A 12935-nucleotide genomic window follows, 5' to 3' on the forward strand; every position below is an offset into this window, starting at 1 on the left:
ATGAGTGTCCCAGTTGGAAATGGCTGGGATGTGCACAGTGGATGTGTCTGCAGCACAGGGGATGAGTGTCCCAGTTGGAAATGGCTGGGATGTGCACAGTGGTTGTGTCTGCAGCACAGGGGATGAGTGTCCCAGTTGGAAAGGGCTGGGATGTGCACAGTGGATGTGTCTGCAGCACAGGGGATGAGTGTCCCAGTTGGAAATGGCTGGGATGTGCACAGTGGATGTGTCTGGAGCACAGGGGATGAGTGTCCCAGTTGGAAATGGCTGGGATGTGCACAGTGGATGTGTCTGGAGCACAGGGGATGAGTGTCCCAGTTGGAAAGGGCTGGGATGTGCACAGTGGATGTGTCTGCAGCACAGGGGATGAGTGTCCCAGTTGGAAAGGGCTGGGATGTGCACAGTGGATGTGTCTGCAGCACAGGGGATGAGTGTCCCAGTTGGAAAGGGCTGGGATGTGCACACTGGATGTGTCTGCAGCACAGGGGATGAGTGTCCCAGTTGGAAAGGGCTGGGATGTGCACAGTGGATGTGTCTGCAGCACAGGGGATGAGTGTCCCAGTTGGAAAGGGCTGGGATGTGCACAGTGGATGTGTCTGGAGCACAGGGCATGAGTGTCCCAGTTGGAAAGGGCTGGGATGTGCACAGTGGATGTGTCTGCAGCACAGGGGATGAGTGTCCCAGTTGGAAAGGGCTGGGATGTGCACAGTGGATGTGTCTGGCTGGCTCGGGGTGTTCAGAGAAGCTGGCTGCTCTGGGCAGGGCAGGATGAAGCTGACTGCTCTGAGGATGTGACTCATGTCACAGATGGCTGCAAGGCAGTGCTGCCATCTGAGAGTGTCACATTACAAGATACAGTGCACTGCTGACAAAACTCTGATGTGCTGGCATGTTATTTGATGTTACTCTTTTTTTGAAGAGGAAAAGATGACCCTTTTGTCATACTTTGACTGTTTTTGTATAAGATTACTATGATTGTTATTAGTGAGAAATTGAGGAATAAACTCTTCTGGATAAAAGAAGCCAGACTTGAGAATCTGTAGCTGTTTTTTAAGGTGAACCATAATTGATTATTTTCTGAGGTGAGTTCACTGTAACTGTGTGCCAGGAATTAGTGCCAGTCCTTTTTGCAGCAGGTCAGAAGGCAGTTCCCCAGCTAACAACAGCCTTTTTCAACGTGCAGCCCTGCCACTGTTACTGAGGTGGGTCTGCCCCTTCTGCACCTCACTGAGGCACAGCTGCTCCCTTTCCCTTGCAAGAGGATTTGCCACCATCTCTGGGGAAGTAACTTTTCAAAATAGCTTCATGGAGCTGGCCAGAGCACTTTGTTATGAAACATTATCTCCCCTGCATTTCTCTCCAGAACTGGACATTTGAACAAGACTCAAGGGTCACAAAGGTTGAGTGCTCAACTGGTACAACAAATGGGTGAGATTGGGTGTTTAAATTCCCATTTGCAGGTTTGAAAACCTTTGCTGCAGTCTGTTTTAAAATAAACAGGATAATCTATAGGAGACTGAAAAAAAGAGTTACAGCACACTAAGATTGTCTGAAGTGTTTTTCTGTTTGACTCCAGCCTGCTTTTTGTAAACTGTGTTCCCTTTCCCTGCTTTTATCACCTGCAGCTTTTGCACAACTCACCACAGGCTGAATAATGCTTGTGCAGTGCTAAATAATGCATTTTAACAAATTAAAATCAAATGAGACAGCGTGTATGCTAGAATATACATTATGAAGTCTGTATTTTTGGAACAAAGAATCCATTTCTGATGCTTGTGTATTCAGTGGATTTGTATTACTAATGTGCTACTATTGCTCATTATCTCCCCTGGGCTGTTCAGGGTTCCCAGCTCCTCCCTCTGCAGCTCTTTGTGATCCCGAGGGCAGCGCAGGGAGCAGCCACCAGGGCACCTTGGGGTGCCCACCAGGGCCTTGGGATGCCCACCAGGGCCTTGGGGTACCCACCAGGGCTCTTGGGATGCCCACCAGGGCACCTTGGGATGCCCACCAGGACTCCTGGGATGCCCACCAGGGCACCTTGGGGTGCCCACCAGGGCCTTGGGGTACCCACCAGGGCTCTTGGGATGCCCACCAGGGCACTCTTGGGATGCTCACCAGGGCACTCTTGGGATGCCCACCAGGGCTCCTGGGATGCCCACCAGGGCACCTTGGGGTGCCCACCAGGGCCTTGGGATGCCCACCAGGGCTCCTGGGATGCCCACCAGGGCACTCTTGGGATGCCCACCAGGGCACTCTTGGGATGCCCACCAGGGCACCTTGGGGTGCCCATCAGGGCTCCTGGGATGCCCACCAGGGCACTCTTGGGATGCCCAGCTTTCACTGGGATCCTGGCTTGTACCTTTGAATGTTTGGGGCCCCTTTTCTCCCCTGACTCAGAGCTGAACCAGGAAGGGGATGATAATCTCATTACATTAGTTTGGAGTCTATTTGTGAGCTTTGCAGCCTTTAGGGAACTAGAAAATATGAATGCCCAAAAAATCAGAACCATGAGTTCTACAGTGCCAACTGCTGTAGACATTAGGTGAAGAACTGGCCTGCCAACATTCAGTAAGTTGTTCCTGACCATAAAGGGCACATGGAAGAGCCAACAGCACAACCTAGGATTTGCCATGAAGATCAAAATAAAGGCCAGGAGGATGTGCTCAGCTAGAATAATGTACATGAATAAGATACACCTGTGAGCTGTATCTTCTCAGTTCTGCAGCTGTTGGAAATAATCACATCAGAAATAACAACAGTAAGATGGAATATGTTTAGACTTTTTCCAACACCAGCTCAGTCCCACAGCTTTGGAAAGAATGTCTTACATTATAGGAAGGTATTTTCTTCCTGTCACTTAGTAAGGTATGAAAGAAAAGAGAAGTTTTTGTTTGATGTCTAAAGATGCCAAGAACCTGACAGTAGCAACTTTAAAAAGAAAAAAAAAAGTTTAAAATACTTCCAAGAGATGCAGAAATGTTTATTTTATTTGACATTCCATTTTTATCTATCTATCTATCTATCTATCTATCTATCTATCTATCTATCTATCTATCTATGTATCTATCTATCTATCTATCATTCATCTATCTATCTATCTATCTATCTATCTATCATTTTGTATCTTTTACTTCCATTTTTTTAAGTTCTGGAAAAGCTGAGTGACCCTTCTGACTTTTTACTAGTGCTGTAAGCCACATGCAGACCTTTCCCTGAGTTTTCTTCTATCTCTCAGTATAATTATGGACATGAACAGAGGTGCCCATGAGAATGCAGTGTTTTCCTATCAGTACCCCAGCCTAGGGGTAGAGTGCCACTATAGCCCTTGGCAAGTACAGGGGGTACTGCTGGATTTAGTGAGAATAACTCATAAAGGCTGAGTTCATGGTGGCAGCTTCTGCAGGCTGCTGCCACTGTCCCTGCACTTAGGTTTGCTTTCTTCTTAATTCTTGCAAAGGAATCAAGGAATTAGGGTCCTGAGAGACTGACCTAGCTAGGTAGTGGCTGTGTTAGTTTGGGGAGGAAATGGATTTGCACACAGAACTGAGCAGGTGATTTCCCCTCAGTGGTGCAGGGAAGCACTGAACCTTGTAATGCATTTCTGTCCTGGTTTGGGGGTAAGTAGGTGAGTAATTAAAATGTTTTGTTTGTCACATGTCCCTGTGATATATTAGTAGAGTTTGGCTGTCACAAAATGCTGGGAAAATTAGCAAGGTTAAAGTGTAATTATGAATTCATACATGGTGTCAATGCTGGTGTTGGAAAATTCAGCCTTCAGGCAGGAGTGCAAACTGATACACAGGCAGTGTGTTGGTCATGAACACAGGAAGGGAATGGCTTTACTGGTTAAGAGGACATGTGAGGGGTTTTTGGAGGACTTTTTTTCAAGATTACACCTCCAGTCATTCAGTTGCTTTTTGGCAAACAAAAGAGTTTGTGGGAAACATTAACAAACAGCAAGTAAAGAATTAAATATTTTGTTTTGTTAAAGAGTTTGGTTGATTTTAGTGATGAAGAATCTTAAATGTGTGAGTTTTCACATGAATATCTAATACTTCCTGTAATAACATCAGTAGGTCGTTAAGCCCTTTAGGAAGAAGTTAATAAATAGGAATTAACTAGCCTTTTGCCCCTTCTCAGTAAACAATGCTTATTCTTACATTACAGTGCCAGTGCTGTGGTCATTATGGTGTCACAGCCTGAGCAGGACAAGACTTGCAGGGAGATGTAATTTCTGTGATGGACTGGTGGAATAAGAAGACAGTGCCTACTTGCAAATCTTTTTTCATTCTTGCTTTTATGATGTTGTGCTCGTTCCAAATGAGATTTGCAGGTTCTCTGGTAGGTAAAACGTTGGCCATCAGCTCACAGCTAATTGTCCCAGAGGGCCTTGGATAAAACCCTTCTTATTCTGTTATGACCTCCTGTTGAGCTCTGTCATGTTTTACTGCTTGTGTGCCCTGCTGTGCTCTCTGGGTGGTGATGCCAGGGAAGAGTTTGGCTGTAACCCTGAGAAATAACACCACAATCAAAACTTTTATCCTACTGTGATGGTACCCACTCTCAAAGGCCTTGCTAGGGATGAAAAGCAAAGCACTGGAGCATGGACTGATAGGTGACCTCCCAGTGCACCTGAAGCCATCAAAAGTTAGAATTACAACTGTATTTCCTCCAGTGTGGAGGGAAATGAGTGCCTGTGCACCTTCTTAGGGGCAGTGAAATCTGAATCTTATCAACAGAGCTGTAATCCTGAGTTCATTGTCTTCTGTCCCTCACTGTGGTTTAGGATCATAGCAGGAACATTGGCACAGAGTCACTGAGACCCAGTGTAGTTACAGCAAAATGTTCCAGAGGTTTTGCCCAAGCAAATATGCTGCACATTCATGTCATATTTGCCACTGTAGGACTTTGCTATTGTTTGTGAATTTGATCTTGCATCATTTGCTTCTTGTCTCTTTGGACAGTGTGTGTTTTTGAGAAGAAGTTCTTACTTTGGCTTGTTCCCAGGTATTGAATTGTCCTTCTTTTAATGTTTAATAATATCTTTCTCTCATTATTATAAATTTATAGAAAAAAAAATTTAGTCTTATGTTATTAGGAGATTGAATGAGTTGTTTGTGGCCTGAGTTTATTTTCTAGTCTATTAAAGTGGTGTTTTCTAAATAATAAGTTCTAAACCAGAGGCCACAAACTTGTTAGAGTTCCTTGTATACTCCTTGCCTTCTCCTGGCAGTAGTGACTTCCACACTGGATAGACCATTTCCTGCAGCTTTCATCTGCTCTTATTTCCTCCATGTATTCAGTACATGCAGGTTGTGGCTGCTGTTCTCACATCCAGTTGAGTACTCACTATGCTGCAAGGGTTTGATGCTTCTCCTGTGTGACAGAGAAGGATGCAAAGGGAAGAGGCAAACACATCTCAGTGGGAATTGATTTATGCAGGAGATACCTGTGATTAAGCTCCCTACCCACTGGATGTCACTATTGTTCCACAGAAATTCACCCATGGAATATTTATCTAGCACTGAGGGCTGACAGCAAAGACCATTTGCCTGCAGCAAACTGAAAATTTCTAATTGTATTTGCAGGCATATTGTATATTTATGTTCATTTTGCAATTGAATTTTATATGAAGTTTCACCATTTTATACTAATAAGAAAAGAGAGCTTTGCCAAATCTTCAGCTGTGATGACTCTGGAGGTGCAGATAGTGAGTCATGAAACCCATGAAGCAGAGGAGCTTGCAGTCATTATACTCAAGCCACTTGTTCTCATTATTATTCTCTTACTCTGCAGTTGCTGGAGGTGATCTCAACATGGTGAATGAACATTACCAGTCTCCTCAAATTTGTTTCGTGCATTAGTTATTTTCTTTTCCCAAAGATGTGCATTCTGTGTGGTGTGTTACCCTGAAATGGCTCTTGAATATTCCATGAGCTGGGTCTCTGAGAGGCCAAGCAGTGCCTTGGCAAGGAGGAGATCTGGGTGCAAGGGCTGGGTTACACTCCCAGCACTCAGCCCCTGTGTGATCCAGCAAATCACCTCAAATCTCTCATGTCTGCTTGCCATGGTCTCTCTGTGTCTCACAGAAAGTCCTGACTGCCCTTAACGTGTTTGGGGTGTTACAATGAAATGAATCAGTCTGGTGATTCCATCTAACATTCGTCTCAACATTGTCTAAATACACGTAGCTGCCAACCCAGTGACAATGACACTGGGCATGGAAGAGTCCTGCACTTTGTCTGCAGCTTGAAAAGCCCTGGTCTTCAGTGGTAGCCCCAGAACACCATACATGTCCCAGGAAAAGGAATAGTAAATGACTAAAAAATCCCAAAAATGAACAGAAAAAAAAAAGAAAAATACACACATCTTCAAGACCCATTGCTGCTCTCCTAAAATTGGAATATGTAGGTGGTATCAGCTCCATTAAAGAGGAACCAGGTCATTGGAGACATTTGGTCACACCTCCTTCCTCAACTTAGTGCCTAAAATGCTTGTGTGAAAGCTCCCAGGTTTGTGAGAGCCATGGTAGCTGCTGTGGCTCTTTGACATCCTCTGAGGATTGCTTGGCATCACCTCAGTGAGGTTTTGACAGTTTTGTGAGAGACTGGCACCAAACTATCCAAAAACCAAGACAAAGTGGGATCAAGATTTTAGATCCTGGAGAGAAGCAAAGGAGAAATTTCTTTGCTGGAACCTTTGAGGCTTCAGCACTTCATTTGTATTCAGGAGAGGGGCAGCCTTTCATGGGGACTAAAAGTTGCTTAGGCAAGACCAAGTCATTCCCACAAGATTATTAGAATTGGTGACTCTGGTGGCCTTGCCACCCAAACCAAGTCACTTCTGGAGTGTTTCATTTGACAATGGTGAGGCTCAGGTTAGCTGAGTTCATGTGGGTTTTGCCCACATGAGAACATGGAGTTCATAATGTGCTTTAAGGGCTGTGGAGCTGGTTCAAAATGTTTTCTAAGCCATAGGCACTAGAGTGGGATTTAAAACCTTGGCTCACAGGCCTTGGGCTGTGCTCAAGGTTCAGAGAGTTCCACTGGGTGTGTTTTGTGCGTGGTCAGCCAGTGGCTGCATTGCCAATGACCATGGCAGCAATCACACACTGGCCCTGACGTGTTTGGAGACACCTGCAGCTGCAGTTCCCAGGCTGGCAGGGAACTGGTGATCTGAGCATGTGTGTGCATGAATACACGTGCTGGATTTCTGTTACCCATCCATGATTAATGGCAGACCGGCCTAATTTTCTTTTTCATGCCTATAATTGATTATTCAAAGGGAGCTACTGGTGGTTTTACAGGTATCACTTTCTGAAGGAGGCTGTGGATTGGTTCTTTCTGAGTAATGTTTAGAACAAGGTATTAAAGAAACACAAAGCCTAATAAGTCCAATTCAATTATAGACAACTCTCACAATCACAGTCCATTAAGAGGTTTTAGAAGATGCATTGAATATTTCTGAATAACAAAAATTCTTAAGTAATAGTATGAAATTATTTTCTGATTGCAGTTAGCAGTCCTAAAATGAAATATAAAAAATAATTTTATTTTTATGTGTATTTATATTTGTACACACACACACACATGTGTGTGTGTGTATGTATGTATATATGAACATCCATATGTTTTGGGGCAAATCTCTTGTGTTTTGGCAGTGCCTAATGTTAGTCACCACTGCAGAGATGAAAGCCTCTGAAGTACTGGGATGGTTGTTAACATGAAGTTTATAGCAAACTCTAATGCTTCAGTACAGAGGTAACCAGGATGTGCTGGTAGAAAACTGAATCCTGCAGTAGCTTGGATAATTAAATGTGTATTGACTTTTTAATAGCAGCTTCCAAGGTACAATTGAGGTGCAGCTCTGCTGTGCTGCTGAAGTGTCTCAAACACTTGCACTGTTAATGGTGTGGGGTCCTGGTACTCAGGGAAATGGGGTCTCTCTTGCAGGGCTCAGTACAGCTCCAGCTTCCACCCTCAGCTATTTCCTCACTACAGTCCTTGAAAAAGAGAATGGTTTCATTCCATGAAAAAAACCCCAGCCCAAACCCTTTCAAGGGTATTAGTTCTTTTAAGAGATGTTTCTGTCTTTGTTTTCATTGTATTGAGCATGTTTCAAGGTGATTTTCTATAATTGGGTTTTTTCAGTAACAATTCAGGAGAACCTTCTGTTAAGGTTTTGCTTTTTCTAATCTGCTGCAGTGAGACTGCCTTGTAGAAATGTTCCTTCCCAAGTGATTGAAGATGTGCAGTTTACAAAGCCAAATCAAGTTGCAAAATGGAGATAATTAAATTACTGACTTCTATAAAGGTGCTGCTGTATTATTTCATACCCTCCCTTCCTGATAATCAAAATAAGAGGTATGATTTATTTGCAAATATGGGGGATATTCTATTCTTCTGCAGCCAACAAAATACATGCTTTTGGGAGAAGGAAGGCAGGGAATAGCTGGGATACAAATCTGTATTTTGCCCACAAGCACTGGTGTATGACTAGACATTAAAACTGAATATGTGTGAATTCTGTAATGTCATTTGGGTTTTGGTAAGAGAGGAAAATGATTTGTCACTGATTTGTGTAAAAGGATTTTTGAGTGTTCTCCTCTCACATCAGTGAGTAACCAGTTTTCTCTGAAAGGTCTTTGCAGCTGTAGTATGTCTAAAATGCACAGTGTTTAGCATTTTAAGTGATGAAGCTTTATTTAGTTATTAGAGGGACACTGTGCAAAACATAACACACAACCTTAGCAAGCCTAGCCCAGCCAATAAACAGAAACAGAAGAAAATGATGGATTTTAATGGCTTCCTCAGCTACATAAATGCCTTTGACAGTCCTGAAAAGAGAATTCCTAATGAGAGCTGAAACAAATGTGTGCAGGAAGTGGTCTTGCTTTTGCTGCTGCACATTTGAGTTCCTCTAATTGCATCAATAAGGAATTTCTGCTCCTCATCTAATGAATGCCTTTTGACTATTTTCTGAAAGGCAACTGGATGTAGGGATAAACACTGGCACCTTTTGTATGAAGTCACATAAACAGGTTTCAATTGCTAGCTATTGGCCCTAGAAACACTGTGGTATAATGCAGTACAGTAAATACCACTGTACCTTTTTATTTTTAATTTTTTACTAAGCCTAGGTTTCCCTATGCTTTGCCTCTGGTGTGATACTTAAAGGGTGCTTTTTAGTCTCTCTTGTGTTGAGCAGCAATCAGGCATTTTTTCAGAGCTGTTCCTGCACCATCTCTATCCTCAGACAACTCAGAATTCATATGATACTACAGTACCTGGATCTTTACTTCGTTCTGGGCTCAAAAAGTGAGTTTTAGAGCAAGGACTGGGTTTGGGGAGGCAGAGGGGGATACCCTGAGTTTGATTTTTTTTTTTCATTGTTGTCATTTTTCTCCCTAAACAGAGGCACAGTTGGTGCAGGTGCAGTGGATTACTTATGAAAGAAGTTTTCTATTTAAAAACAAGAGAGACTTTAATGAGATCAGTAGAGGGTTTGTACAATAGGTATTGTATTAAACCAGAGCTCAGGCTTCACATTGATTGCGGTATTTAAATTTCAATGAGTTGATTATGTATGAGAGTAAAATGACCCGTATTATGAATGTACAAAAAAGGGACATGGAAGAGCTGTGCCAGAAAAGTGAGAAAAACGTTCCCTTTATAGTCCCTAGAGTTCAATAAAGCACCACTATTTCCCAGCTTTTAAAAGCTCTTTTATCACAATGGTTCATACCTCGCATTCCCTGGAGCCTGATTTGTTATACGTGCAGGGTCCCGTTCCATTCAGCAGCATCTCACTGGTCTCAGTGTTGGTGGGTTTGTAATCTACATAAAATTCCTGTGTGCTTGGAGTCATTTGCTTCAGTGACTGTCTTTTCTTTTTCCTGTGCCTTCGCATGAGAGAGCGCTGCTGCAGCTGCTTCATGCTGGCAGGGTAGCGCTTCCATGACACATAGATCACCAGCAGGATCACCAGCACCGACAGGAAGAGAGCCACGCTGCCTGCTATGATTTTGTGGAAGGAGATGTGCTCTGTGTCGTGCTCGGGCTCAGAGCTGGCTTCGGTGGCTCCCATAGTTGGGGGCACAGGGGGCTTGCTGTCGTGTTTAGGCCTGGTGAGTTTTGGTTTAAATGTTGGCTTTGGGAGAGCTCGTGCTAGTTCGAACCTTTCCGTGGTACTCTTGCCACAGATGCTGTAGTTTTTCACTGCATCAATAACATTCACCCCTTGCAGCTCTTTGGGGCTGGCACAAATAATTGTATTTTCCCTCAGCCCTTTAAAACTTTTAAGCCAGTTTACCAGAGAACAAATGTTTCTGCTGCATTCCCATATATTCCCGGCAAGGCTGATGTCATTGAGAGATATCCAAGAATCCAAAATTTCTTGACCAATAAATGTGAGCTTGTTTGAATCCAGGTTGAGGCGCTGTAAATTGGGCACACACTGAAAAACACTAGGTCCACTGAAAGCTTCTATTTCATTGCCAGATAAATCAAGTCTTTGTAATGAGCTCCAGGTCCAAGACATAGTTTGTCCTATCACACTGATTTTATTCCACTGTAAATAAAGGTTTTGAAGGCTGACTAGCCTTGGAAAAAGTGCCAGGTTGAGCTTAGAAAATTGATTGTGCTCCAGATGAAGCTCTTTCAGTCTGATCATACCTGCAAAGACATTCCTTGCTAAACTCCGGATGCGATTATAACCCAGGTCCAACAGTTCAAGGTTCCTGCAATCTTGAAATATTCGAACAGGGATGGTTCTTAGGGAATTGGAGCGCAAATGTAAACTCAGCAGCTTCCTTAAGCCCCTGAACTGTTCAGATCCCAGAGACTGCAGCTGATTGTATGACAGATCCAAATTCCGGAGATTTGTCACAGGTCTGAAGGTATTATTAAGAAAATAGGAGATTCTGTTGGAACTCAAGATCAACTCTTTTAGTCTGCGTATTCCACTGAAAGCATTTTCGTCAATATTGCTGATGTGGTTATGGTCTAAATAGAGCCAGGTGAGTTGATTAAGACCTTTAAATTGATTGTATTTTAGTTTTTGGAGGCTGTTATATCGAAGGGACAAACCTAAACAACCAGCAGATATACTTGAGGGAATCTCCTGCAATTTCTGAGATTCACAATATACCATTTTGCCTTCACACCTACAGCCCTTAGGGCATCCTCGTTCAGCAGAAGAAAGCATTGTCAGTAATACAGTAGGGGCTATTACCAGAGCTACAGCTGATCCGCTCAGTAGCCTAATTACATTGAAACCTGGAAATAAAAACAACTTAGAAAAGTTATCCCCCCACACATCAGTCATTTTTTTCAATCATGCTAATATCTTTTACTTCAGCAATCATTTACAAAGCCCTAGCTTGACTCGACTACTTTTCACATTGGGTTTTTTTTTTAAACTCAGCTTTTTTTTTTTTTGTTTGTTTTGTTTAAGAATACCTCAATATAACTACTGACAAATAGTTGGGTAAAAGGTGTAATCCCTAAGCTATTTAAGTATAATAACAAATCACATCAAGGTAAGTTTATGGAGTAATTAAAGCACAGGCTATGCAATAACTATGAACTATAAATTAAAAAGGTAACATGAAAAACATACCCATCCTTTGTGTTGTTCAAAGGTCGTCCTTAGGTCTTTTGTTTTTTGCTTAGTGTGCCACAAGCATGGCAGCCCCTGTCAGCTGCACTGTAGTGAGTCAGGGCTCGCTGACACCCAGGAAGAAAAATTGGACCCCTTGGGAGATGGACCGATTTTGGAACATTATTCTTTGCCAGCCGTGCAGAGCACTCCAAGAATAAATCAATCCCAACACAGCATTCGCAGCAAAACGTCAAATTCTTCCTAGGTAATAGGATCTTCACGGATATTACGGTTTTGCATCTTTCTAGTTAGGAACCTGGCTTTTAAAGCGTTGCTTCATAGGAGCGGCCGTCGGTGGGCGCAGCCCGCGGCGCTGCGCTCCGGGCGCTGCCGCCCCCGTGCCCCGGGCCCGCGGCTCGCTGCCGGCCGGGCGCGCCAGCTGCGGGGAGCCCGGCCCGGGACGCGGCTCCGCCGCTGCCGCGCTCGCATGCCGAGAGCTCCGGCCGACTGTGCGGGCTGGCGCCGGGCGCAGCCTTATGTAAAGCTGCCCCCAGCGGCAGCGGCACCGCGGGCATGTGCAGTGCCTGCCTTCCCTTGCAAATGAGCGAGCTCTCCCGGGAGAGCGGGCGCTGCTCGCTGCGCGGTGTGCACGGCTCCGTGTGCGCTGCCCGGGGTGCCGGGCTGCCCCGACCCTCTCTGCGTGCTCCTGAGTGCTGCCCTGCATCCCTGAGCTTAGAGCTCAGCGGCAGCTGCTGAGACTTTCGTCTTAAGGGCTGACGTGACGTTTGTAGGACATAGATACAAATTTTTAGTTGGAAAGATTTTTTTTTTTATTACATTAGATGTGTTCACATAACCTTTTTGTTCCACTCACTATTTTTCAGTGAAGTATCAGACCCCTCAGTGTGTCTCTTATCAAGTGCTTTAGAGTGGACTCTATTTTTTACAATGTGAAAAATGTTTTTGGGGTTGACATTTTCCATTTTTGCTTTTTTCTTCTCTGTTAAAAGGCTCAGTGCCAGGAGGTTAGAAGAGAGTACTGTGCTCATTTATTTCCCAACTTGCTGTCACTTTGTTCCACAACACTAACACTTCAACCACAGGCTTCCAGAGCCTTTACAGCACAGCGACTACGCAGCTTGGTGTAGTACCTTAATGAGGTGAATTGTTTTTACTGTTGTTCAGGACAGGGACAGGGTTTTATGTGAAGGTACAGTAATGCTGAGCTTTTTATATGTGTGATGCTCTACAGTCATCAAATACCACCAAGAGAGCCACCTTGTCTTTCCTGAGTTTTCCCTTCTTCCCTGCGTGCCGTGGGGAAAGAACACATG

At 44.0% G+C, this 12935-nt stretch overlaps 2 protein-coding genes across 12 annotated transcripts in view; one reads left to right on the top strand and one right to left on the bottom strand.

Moving 5' to 3' along the window:
- The window catches only part of LRRTM3 (leucine rich repeat transmembrane neuronal 3), an 85928-nt gene extending 73780 nt beyond the window's left edge, over positions 1–12148 (bottom strand). For 5 of the 7 annotated variants that reach the window (XM_077183550.1, XM_077183551.1, XM_077183549.1 and 2 more), the window contains exon 1: positions 9745–11584. In XM_077183550.1, coding sequence (XP_077039665.1) covers positions 9745–11325 — 1581 coding nt within the window. In that variant the 5' untranslated portion in view covers positions 11326–11584. Of the gene's footprint in view, positions 1–9744; positions 11585–11619 lie in introns of those variants that run through there. The other 2 variants (XM_054637290.2, XM_077183552.1) reach the window with 2 other exon arrangements.
- CTNNA3 (catenin alpha 3) overlaps positions 1–12935 on the top strand; it is a 440676-nt gene that overhangs the window by 184978 nt on the left and 242763 nt on the right. The window contains exon 1 of one of the 5 annotated variants that reach the window (XM_077183547.1): positions 9260–9317. The exons of the other annotated variants lie outside the window; for them this stretch is intronic. The gene's annotated coding sequence lies outside the window, so the exon portion shown is untranslated. Of the gene's footprint in view, positions 1–9259; positions 9318–12935 lie in introns of those variants that run through there. 5 annotated transcript variants of the gene reach the window in all.

This window comes from Agelaius phoeniceus, chromosome 9, assembly GCF_051311805.1.
Source record: "Agelaius phoeniceus isolate bAgePho1 chromosome 9, bAgePho1.hap1, whole genome shotgun sequence".
Taxonomy (NCBI): Eukaryota; Metazoa; Chordata; class Aves; order Passeriformes; family Icteridae; genus Agelaius; species Agelaius phoeniceus.